We start from the raw sequence: 12,077 nt of genomic DNA, 5'->3' as shown, positions 1-12,077 counted from the left end.
CGTGATCTGATTTCTCAAGGTCCCACTACACTGCCACACTCTGATCACTCTTTCAAACACGGGTAAATATTCACATTGTACACGGTCACAGCAGAACTATTTCCTCCATGAAAAAAGGTGAAAATTATGGAAGCCCATTCCCGCCACATAGAACAGAAAATAAAAGATAAGAGAAAAGAAAAACCTTCTCTGTTTCTGGCAGCAGAATGTAAGCGAAATTTTGACTTTGTATCTTGAAGTCAGCTTAATATCACAAAATAATGACTTATTTTCTCAAAACACTGACTTACTATGTCAAAATAACGCCTAAATTCTCAAATTATTGACTCATATCAAAAATAATGCTTTATTTTCTCAAATTATTGACTAACTATGTTGAAATAATGATTTATTTTCTCAAAATATTGACTTAGTAACAAAGTAATAAGTATTATTTTCAAAGTATTGATAATCTAGATTGGAATATTGACTTCTCATAATTTTGTCTTAGTATAGATAGTCAACATAATTACTTATTTTCTCAAATTATTGACTTACTATGTCAAAATAATGACTTAGCATATCATAAAAATGACTTATTTTCCCAAAATGATTACTTACTTTAATATAACTTACTAACAGAAACTTACTGAAATTTAATAACTCATTATTTTGACAATATTTCAACAAAAAATGTATTTACAGATACAAGGTCATTGTTTTGAGATACTAAGTTAATATTTTGAATAGTAGAGTAGAGGCAATTTTCCTTGCATTTATTTCTTCCTCTATCTTTGAGGAAGAAATACACACAAGGTCTCATGAATACCTGTATGTTTGCAGTTCTGTGTCTATGATATAAAAAGTCCAAAACATAAAATAAACAATCTCTACATAAGAAAGCCGTTCTGTTTCACGGAGGCTAATCCAGTTATATCCAGAGTTAAGCTTTAAGTTGAAAAAACTTACTGAAATATTCACTTTAAAACTGGAACTTGCAGAGTAGAAATACAGTATATTACCTGAATGTCTGTTAATAGTTTCAAATGTCTGTGTTCAGGCTGGAGCAGTGTAGCATTAAACTGATGCTACTTTAATATGGGGACAGCCATAAGGGTGCTAGTAGAAATTGAATTATAGTAGCAGTGGATATAGAAATGCTACTTATAAAGTACAGACGTCCAATGCTTTAGCAGGAGGTTAGCTTCAGTTATAAATGCAAGGAGGCATTAATATGTAGGGCCAGGGTTAGGGTTAGGTTGTGGGTAAGGTTGGTAAGGTTAGGTTTTGCATAATGGGAGTAACATATTAACAATACAACTACTTAATGTAAGTAATGTATCAACGTATCAATGTATCAGTGTATTCAGATGCTGCACTACTGCTACTTCACTGATATGTTGTTGATGTTTTACTGATAATCTGTTAAGAGGTCATTAATCTACAGATGACCACGCCAAATAAAGTGTTACCTATGTATTACTATATTAAACAGAATTATTTAATACAACACAATATTCTGATATTTGATATCTGATACATCATCATAAGCCGCAGTAAAACGTTAGGAAATTATCAGGATAAAATGTTCATATCTACACATGCCTAGTAGGAACAATTCTCATGCTTGTAAAAAAGTTTTGGCCTCAGTCAGTCATTCTTTTCTTTCTCCTAATGTGCCCTTGTGGGAATGTTATAAAATGATCATTCTTCTTTCTGCACACAGAAACCCAAAGTAGTCAAAGTATTGGACCATTAACTTAGGAAACGGCAGAGAGACAGACAGAGTTGTAAATTGCACACCAACTCAAGACCTGTGATAATTGTCTGTGAACTTTCCTTATTAATAATGGATTTGAAAAGTGTGAATTTCAACGGCGAAAGAGCAGGTTATTTAAGGTTTCACATTAACACGGAAGGATGATCTTTTCAAAAATGTTGAATGCACTTTTTATGGGTTTTTGAATTTAAATGGATGTCAATGGGGAGCAGTGCCTACAGGGCTTTGTGTCTGAAAAGAGTATTGTTTAAAAAAGAAAAATGAACAGAACCAAAAAAAAGGTTCAACCTTACTGTATTTCACCAACTCACAATACAAGACCTCTTGACATCCTCCCTGAAAAGCCTGGGTTGGAGAGACCAAACAAAATTCCTTGGGATCTGCGATAACTCCAGGGAGCAGCTCTTCCCAGACCACAATTAATACAGCCTACAGTCTCCAGAGGGAGCTTAATAACATGGATGCTGTGAGGGAGAACCTATTTGCAGTATTGACTTATACACTATGCATTTAAAACGCAATGTCAGGTCAAGCGAATGGGCACTTAGTGGGGTAATTAATCTACTGAAGAAGTACACGAGGGAGAGCCGGGCTTATGTCACTACAATAAGAGCAGTGACACTTATAGATTCACTGATATAGGCCTACATCCCTCTGCAAGCTTCACTGGGGCTCTTTTCGTATCATCACTGTTAGAAAAATCTCTTATATCTGAAACGGAAGCTTAACAGAACCAGGGAAAAAAAGTTCCTAACCTATTTATGTCCATGTGATGTTTTACATTCATTTTGGTCCATATCGTTGCTATCAGAGCAAAATCTTTTCCAGAAATGTAACTTTAAAAGAGAAGGAAAAACATTCTTAACTTTCACTGTAAGTGAATGCAACAAGATTTTATTGGGTCACTTTCTGTTGGTCCGTTAGTAATGTCATTTGGAGATGGTGTAAATGGTAGCTGGTATTTTAAAATTATGTACAAAAAAAAGAAAAATTGACATGTTTCAACAGCAATGATATGTTCTCTGAGCACAATTCTGAAGAATTATTCACCTCGCTCAAACCACGTTTAAAAAGAGAGATTTTATCACTTATTATATTGAATTTGGTCACGTTTGATTTACCAAAACAATAGAAAATCAGAATTTGATTGAATTTGTGAATAAAAGTATGAAAATTGCTTGTAAATGAAAATTTAAATAGGCACTGTTAGTCCATCTAAGGTATAACTATACCAAATGTTATCACTTTAGACCAATCACAGAGAGTTCTGTCCCATTTGTCCTTATCATACTAGACATGAATGAGTTAGCATGTATGTGAATATATCTTGAATATATCTTTTTCATTTTACTTCCACTTCTAATGTTTATGTGTTTTAATCATATTTAAAACATTTGCCAGCCTCTCTTTATCTCTTAGAATTAAGCAAGATTTCTTGTTACTGTGCCTTTAAGAGTGATATATGTTACTGAGTTCTGTTTTGATTTGCCGCCCTGTTTTGTGCCTCATTCAAAAAGCAGTGCACGGCTGAAACATTCTTTATAACTTCAGCTTGAATAGGCGGGGCTACGGCGCTGTAGTTGGAACAGGCAGATATATGTAGATAATTTATCTTGACATCGCAAAAACAAAACAAAAAATATTTTTGAGTGGTATACTTCAAAACTTTGTTGTTTACAAACTCTTTTATTCCAAAAGAGTGAGAAAAGTTTTCATTTCCACAATATGGGCCTTTAAAATGTAAATGGCAGCTGCTGATTTTGTACAAAAATAAGCATCAGAAAAATTTATGAAGAAAAAAATTGAAGCAGATTTTGTCATTTTCTTACAAGTTGTGGGGTTTTCTTACTACGGCAACAATATATGCATATATTTGAAAACAGAGTCTGGGACAGGCCCGGTTAATCGCCCTGCATGCGGCTCTCTAGAGGGAACAGGGAGGCCCTCGCTGCTTTTCACAGTTCACCGCTGCATCCTCCTGACACGCAAAACATCAGAGAGAGTGCAGTCACCGAGCCACACTCTACTCTATTACAGTTTCTGGTCACCGGTTTTCCAGCCTTGGCTTTTAGAGCGTGATGGGAACAAGATGCACGGGGCTAGCCGGGGTCTGCTGTGACCAGCGGGTGTGACCCCCATACAGTGTCCATTGGGGATATTCAGCCCTCTTCCACGCTGCCCTGCTGCCTTACACATACTGCAAAGCTCTTAAAAATGCTTTCAGATTTGCTATTCATGCAAGTCACAGTGCTTAGGAAGCAAAAGCGTGCTTATTCAGGGCTTTCTAGTTTAACCCTTATAAGTTTTCACTGTCAAAACGTTGTTTTTTAAATATCTAATAGAAAATTGTCACATCAGGATTTTTTTTTCCTGTGGTATCTAGGGAGGTACAGCCAAGCAAGCCTAATGTGTCAAATTAACCACTGATATAATTAGGAAGTGACAGAATCAACCAATTATGATATGATTTACAATGGGAAGACTTTTCTGAGATAAAGCATCACGGTAGGCCTTCTGGAAGTCCTAGATACATAACTGATGGTGAACATAAGTGATAGACTGACCAATACATTTCAGTCCACATTTAAAAATAGAAACGGCGTCAGCTCTATGCCAGAGCTCTTTACTGAGTCACTGCAAAACTGCTACAAGGTAAAATAAATGTTAATATATCTGTTATAGGTCTCAAATAACACAGAGTATCTTTTACAAGCTTCAAATGTCAATAATCTAGATCAGCCAAAAAATGCTCACGTGAATCCCTGTTAACTTACCACTAACATAACAACTAAAATCCCTTTGGGGTGCTAGCAGAAACTAACCTTATCATTATCATTATTAGCCTGATTTGTCCTTGTTTTTGACCAAGTTTCAACTTTTACGGCACAAACTAAAGGCCAAGCTCTAATCGTCATGGTTCATAAATGTTACATAATACATAACGTATTAAATTTACATTTGATTTACATTCACTGTTGGGAGGTTCCTCTGTTACAAAAACCAGCATAGACCTGCACCAGCACATCGCTGCTGTTGGAAGAAAACCTCATACCTCCATTTTTCATTTTTTGACATAATTTGAAAGCACCTGTTGTTCTTTACAAAAATGTCTGGTTCCATTCACTTACATTAAAATTAAAGTATGTTTTTCTCTTCTCCTGTAAAGTTACCATTTTGGAGATACAAGGATTTCTTCCGACAGCAGCGATATGTTAAGTTTTGGATGTTGGTTACTGGTCAGCAGCAATGGAAGCTGCTATGCTGAACACCCACGAAACTAGTTTTGTGTTTTGGATGCTGATATGCTGGTCAACCAGCTTGACAAGGCTGGGTGACCAGCTAAACCAGCACCAGACGAGCACAAACAATCTTGAACTAGCATGAATTCCATGCTGGTCTAAGCAGGTTTATGCTGGTGCTGTTTTTTTGCACAATAAATGGCAAAAATATGAGAAAAATGTAAAGAATTGTTTTTTATTCCACAGAACAAGACCATACAAATAACGATAACTTTTCATATTTCACATCCTATTTACAGTCAATACAGTCATAAAAAATATCCTCTTTTCTACATACAAACACAAATGTGGTGCTGATTGACAGTTTTTGATCTGCACTTTCCACAGAATTTCTCTGCTTGTTTTTACGAGCTAGAATAAAGAAATAATTCAACAAAATGTAACAGGAAGTATATGCCGTGGGGGACCTAGGAGGATTAAGGGTTTCCATTTCTCTTGTAAAAAATGAATCATTTTGAACAAGCTTCACTCATACCTGAAGAAAAAGAGCTCAGAAAGAGTTTATATAGACAGAATTTACTCAAACATAAACTGTTTGCCTTGGCCACCTCTGGTCCTTGTGAGTGGACATGGACTGACTCTCAGGTCCTCTCTCTTTCTTTCTTTTCCAGGCTTTGTGAGTTTTGATAACCCAGCGAGTGCCCAGGCCGCCATCCAGGCCATGAATGGCTTTCAGATCGGCATGAAGCGATTGAAAGTGCAGTTAAAGCGGCCGAAAGACGCCAGCCGCCCCTACTGACACAGCACGATACACACCAGGCTCTTTGCAACAGCACAGGTACACACTCCCCACACCAAACTGTAAAAGCGCCATATGAATCCATTACGGTCAATAAGACGAGGGATTGGGAATGTACACTCCAGGCTAAAAGGATAGAAGCAAGCAGTGATTTCCAGGAATGTTTTACAATTAAAACAGCATTCAGGTCTAAAATGAAAGTATATTGTGTTATTGGGAGTGCTAAACAGTGTTCTGTAGAGAAGCATTATATGAGTTTTGCCAGAATTCATGATTTTGTGTTTTCATGGTTTTGTATATCAGTGTTTTCTCACTACAATACCCCACAAATGCATCATCACAACAATAGGAATCCCTGTGGGGTCAACCTATCCTGATTGAGCAAACAGAAAACAGCAATTCTATCTTTATTCAGAACAAAAGATTTTTACCCTTTTAAACAGAGAAAAGATGTCAAACTGAGGTAAGATATAATATCTAAATTAATCAATTATATTATATCTAAATAACCAGTTTGTTTCCTTGCTAACTTTAGCATTTAGCTTGTTGTGTTTGTTGTCTGATGACTCATTTCTGTCCTTTGAGTAATACATTCTCTTTATTGTAATAATGATTTGATTACAAATCATCATTACAATGATTATACAGCTGCAGAAATGTTAGCTGTCTGGCTAAAAAATACATTATTTAAAAAAAGTTATAAAATTCTCTACATTGTTTTGGCTCTCATCATCTGCTTCAGTCCACCGCTGCTCCCATAATCCCACTGCCATCTCATGAACTATGCAAACAATTCACCATATCCCAATAACAAAATCTTACGAATCTGACTAAAAGTGGGGAACTATATGATTTTCAGTCAATGGTGTGTACGTAACTTCCCTCAAAATGCCTGCACAAGTCCAGTACAACACCGATGCTAAGTTATAACTTATGAATACATCCACTACTGAGGAGACTGTGAAGTTTGATCAGCCAAAATAGCTCATAATGCTGAAAATAATAAATGATCATCACATTGATTTATCAGTCTACTCAGGCTTTAGCAGAGCTCAGTAACACTGAGATTAATAACTGATCATCACATTGATTTATCAGTCTAGTCAGGCTTTAGCAGAGCTCAGTAACACTGAGATTAATAACTGATCATCACATTGATTTATCGGTCTACTCAGGCTTTAGCAGAGCTCAGTAACACTGAGATTAATAACTGATCATCACATTGATTCATCAGTCTACTCAGGCTTTAGTAGGAACTTGTTTGTAAAGAAGCCGGTTTTTAAGTTCTTTTTTATAGTATATCTTTACACACTGTGCATTGACCTAAAATAGTTTGTAATAATTGATGGTTCTTCTAAATATAAATAAATCTATAATCTAAAAGTATTCTCCTAAAAATGTAAAACGTAACTGTATTCTGAATGCTGCCTTTACAAAATATAACTTGAACTAAAAACAGCATTCTCAAATACTGAAAATGCATCTTATTGACAACATGCAGGAGGGCCAGACAGATTTCAAAAAGGAAAATGTTTTAAGAATTATATAAAAAGAGTTATAAAAGACTATCTAAAAGATGTGAATGGAAAATATTTTGACTCAAAAACAGCATTTTCAAATATTCTTATTAGTGTGAGCAAGAAGAATCAGTTAGTTGGATACTATTACTGCAGACATTTAGCCAAACTCTTTTATTCTATGCTACTGCCAGTTATCTTTTGAAAACAAACAGATTTTTTGTTTTATTTTTATTAACCTTTTGGCCTGTAATGTATTATTAATGTATCACGTATGTTCAGTTGTCCTTCTGATATCTGATGTCATTTACTGGTTTTATGACAGGGAGCTCTGCCATTGTTTGGGGAGACAGAAATTGATTCAGAGCCTGAAATGGCTTAATTTGTAATTTGCAATTTCATGATAAAAGCCTAATCCATCTTTGAGCGGCTCTGCTGCCTGGAGTTGTTTGAATAAGATATTTTTTTTTTTCAGTGAGAGATGCTTTTCTGAAGTAAAAGCTGAGCTTGATCTTCCTTTTATTTCATCTTTTGTAGGTTCAGAAGAGTGAAATCTCAAAAGGAGTTCAATTTTTTTCTTTAAAAATAAATAAAACAAGTTTTAAAAAAAAGAAGAAGATGAAAGGGTTTTTTTTTCCCGAAGACATATCAGCATTTACTTAAAGAAGACGTCCGGCAGAGCGGAGAGGTGCGAAGGAGCCAGCGCCCCACGGACAAACTACAAGCAGCACAGTGCGAGAAAGACATGAAAAAAAGCAGGAACGTGGAGGGAAAATCTCGAAGGACGAGGACTTTTAAGCTCCGGAACTTTTTTCCGCTGAGACTTGAGTTGTCAATTACGCAACAAACAAAAAAGAAAAGAGCAGCAAGAACAACATAGATTTCTATATACATATTATATACACATATGCTATATAACGGAAGAGGCGCTTCCAGCTTTTAATTATACTGGACTAATGAGGGTTATAACTTGAAGATCAAGGGAAAAAAAGAAGCAGTGGATAAAAAGCTCCTCTATGCCACCGGCAGACTTTCTTTCTCTCTTTCCCTCTTTCCTTTCTTCTGTCACCGTTTCTCTCTCTGCAAGCGCGGAACTTTTGACCTTCTGTGGTTGCAGAGGTTTCCATCGCTCTACAGTGCAACTGACAAAAAAAGAAAAAAAGACACCTTTCACCCCAAGGGACCAAAGGACCAAACATTTTTATTGTTCGACAGTAATATATAGTATTAATGATGATACTAATACTACAATTACAAACTACTACTAATGATGTTACATGTTAAAAAAATGTATGAAGACATACTCGCTTCAGGTTGGAAGAGGAAAGGGATTTTGATTTCTTTTCCTTTTACATTTATAACTACTGGGTTTCAGAATATTTAAACAAAAATAGCAAAAAAAAGAAGAACAAAAAAAAAAGTATTTTAAAAGCTATACTATTTTAGTGGAGTAGAATATGTGGACTGGAGATTGTTAAGGGCATGTTCTGTCATTTTTCATCCATGGACATTCAAAGTCTTCATGTGGGACACTTTGGTCACCCTTCACTGCTCTGCTTCTGACCTCTATGTTTGCTCAGATGTTAAAATTAAGCACACATGCCAGTAAACTAACTTGCTGGTTGGTCAAATGTACAGTGCTGTGCATTAGTTAGAAACCACCCTTCATTTACTGAACTAATTTACAGTTAAATTGGCCATCAAGTATGAGTTATTCAATTTTTATCACCAGGACAAAGCAAAAAACTATACATTTAACAGAAAATTACCCAGAAGCCTCAACAAATAAATATATCATCATGCTTTTTAGTATTTAGAGTGCTCTCTCTTTACCTTTATTACAGCTTCCATTCTTTTCAGAACACTTGCTTTCGGTTTTTCCAAAGAAATCTGCAGGGATATTTTTCCACATCTTGAAAGTTCAGTCTTAGAAGTTGGTTGCACTTTCTGCTGCGAACGATCCAAGTAATCCCAAACACATTCAATGATGTTGAGGTCTGGAAACTGGGGTCCATTATTCTAATAACACCAGCAGCTTCTTTGTTTTATATCTTTTTTTTATTGGCTATTTTATTTTCTCAGTAACAGCTTCTTGACAGCTACACATGCTTTCAGACCCATAGCACTGCACTGTCTTCTCACTTATACTTGAGTTGTCTACTCACTAGTACTGGCTATTTTGATGGCCTCTCTGACCTTTGCACAGTACTGTATATTACCCTTTTATTTACATATGCCTTTAATTTGGTGACTGGGCATTCAAATCTAGCCTATACACATGGCACCAGCATCAGTTCATTGAGTAAAGCACATTAGTAAACAGAGCAGTCACTCACACGGGCAACACCACCACCTGCCACACTGTGTAAAGATGAGATGAGCTTTTTAGCTAAGCCATTACAGTCATGTTACAAGCGAAATGTTGATTAATGTGAGCTATATCCAAAGATGGCCATGACTGTGGCCCTTTATGACCGCTCCCAGCTGAGGCCACTCTTGTTTCTAACTGCTGCTTACAGCTTCCTAAGCTGCAAGCCCTAATAGTTCTTTAACATACACCTGAGGCCCAAGACCCAACGTGATTAGCATAAGGCTAATATTGACCAAACGGCCAGCCTCTGCCTCAGGGCAGCTAATGCACAATCAATTACACATTGACATTTTCATTGGATTGACTGACAAACTGAGTTCATTTTTTTACACTCAATATAACAAAAGCTCGAGGCCAGAGGATAGTTTTACTGACACACGCCGGACCAGCTGCTCACAATACGGATAAGCTAGTCAATAATCCACACTATTTACAAATGGAATGTGTTCTAGCTAAGCTGTTAGGATGCTTGTAAGGCTGATATAATAAGAAGCAAATTGTTTTTAACCCTAAAAACTGTATCTTGCTGTACTTTTTAAAAACATCAGTTACACAATGAATTGCATTCGATTTACATTCTGTATCAAAATGTCCAAGCCAGCTTTTTCAAGTTTTTTGTTAGTCTCAATTTCAAGAAATGGCCAAAACGCAGCAAAAATGCAAAGAACGTTTTTTTCTTTTAAGCTTTATGCATAATAGTAATTTTTCATTAATTATCGCTGTCCAAAACTTTTTTCTGCATCAGTTGAACACAGCAGCTGGTCCTTTCATAATGAATGGGCCAAAAGAAATGATTCAGAATTACTTGGAATAGACTCTGAATAAAATAACCATTAGCTTACAATAAAATGTTAGGAACATTTTTGCCTTCTCCTGCAAACACTACTTTGGAGATACATTTTCTTGGTCAGATACAATTCAAATGATAAATTTTGTCTTCTTCTACTAACAAACACATAAATGGTATGAAAAAGAGACTCTGCACTTTCCACACGCCATAAAAAAGACAGTTCTTCATAGGTTCTCTAGTAAAAGTGATGAAAATATATAGAGCCATGAACAGTTAAACAACCATGATCTACTACGTGATAGAAAACGTGTTGTTTATGGTTTTTCAAAGATCCTTGTGCCACAGACCCCTTTTTAGGTACTATAGAGAACCCTTTTTGCTAAGAGTGCAGAATTTCTCCACTTGTTACAATGATCTACAAGAGAGAAATAAGTCATAAAATTACAGCCTTTGATTATCACTGGCAAAGACTACGACTTCTAAGGGTTAAAATAGTTCGACCAAACGTCCCATCATGGATAACAGTGACCAAAAGCTAGTAGCTACCAAATGATGTGATTTGCGTAATGCCAACATGTAGCTGCTCACAACATTAGCTAACAGCTTCCTTCTCTGAACTATTTCTTTGAAGGCCCAGGTCCATTAGCATTTACAAGTGAAATGACATTCATTCCAATGGAATTCATTGTGATGAAGTTTTGTGTTGCACACTTCTGAGCGAATACATTTGCGAAACCCCACGTCAAGTTCAAATTTGGTGAACTTTGACACACGTCTTTAACCCACAGTGCTACTGCTTTGGCTGTGTTGACCTATGAAGGCCTCTCTTATAGCAGCACTGCATATCCGAAATGGAAATGGAAATGCTAATTTGTGTCTAAGCACAAATCTTTTAGCATTTATTCTTCAATGGCTATAAATACATGCACAAAAGAGAGAATGCTTGATATGCAGCCAGTCAGGAGACTGTATTATTATCTTTTTTGATTTAACTGTTTGTGGTACATGAGTTAGCCAGCTTGCTAACTGCAATATAAGCTTCTTGGCCAACCGCAGCTGCACACAGGTTACTGCCCACCGTGCCAGTTATCAATATATTTTTACCAATATATCAGTATATAGCTGCTCTTCGAGTATATAACTGATGTAATTGCGTTTGTGAAAGCTATAAGTAGCAGTCTCAACTAAAAACTGGGGAATAATGACCCTACTTAAGGCCACAGACAGGGCAGAAATAAGTTAAACTGCCCAGACACTGAGTTTATGATGCATTTACAGCAGCTGCTGGTGTTTTGTCTGGTGAGTGGCATGCAAGCACATGCGCACATAAACATACACTCCATTGTTATGACTCGAAAGGTCGGAGGGTGAAACTGAACTGCATTTGCATTCCCTTATAACAGAAGCAGAAAGGCAAAGTGAACATATGCAGTGTCCCTCATAAAGCTTTGAAAGTTCTGCCTTTTATGTGTCTCCACTAACTCCATTTCTCATCTTTTTACTGCAGTTTTCATTGTCTGTTCTTACAATTTACAGGGTGCACCAACCTAACACAGCCCGAATGGCAGATACAGACTTCAGCTAGAATGAACGCTGATGGAA

At 36.4% G+C, this 12,077-nt stretch overlaps 1 protein-coding gene across 1 annotated transcript in view; it reads left to right on the top strand.

Annotated features, from left to right (window-relative positions):
- The window catches only part of celf5a (cugbp, Elav-like family member 5a), a 289,807-nt gene extending 283,998 nt beyond the window's left edge, over positions 1–5,809 (top strand). Inside the window, exon 11 of the mRNA XM_036586607.1 lies at positions 5,670–5,809. Within this exon, the coding sequence (XP_036442500.1) occupies positions 5,670–5,797 (128 nt within the window). The 3' untranslated portion in view covers positions 5,798–5,809. The remainder of the gene's footprint in view (positions 1–5,669) is intronic.
- The last annotated feature ends 6,268 nt before the right edge of the window (positions 5,810–12,077 follow it).

The sequence above is a fragment of the Colossoma macropomum genome, unplaced genomic scaffold, assembly GCF_904425465.1.
Source record: "Colossoma macropomum unplaced genomic scaffold, Colossoma_macropomum, whole genome shotgun sequence".
NCBI classification, from domain to species: Eukaryota; Metazoa; Chordata; class Actinopteri; order Characiformes; family Serrasalmidae; genus Colossoma; species Colossoma macropomum.
The sequence above is the reverse complement of the archived record's forward strand: the minus strand, read 5'-3'. Positions and strand labels throughout refer to the sequence as shown.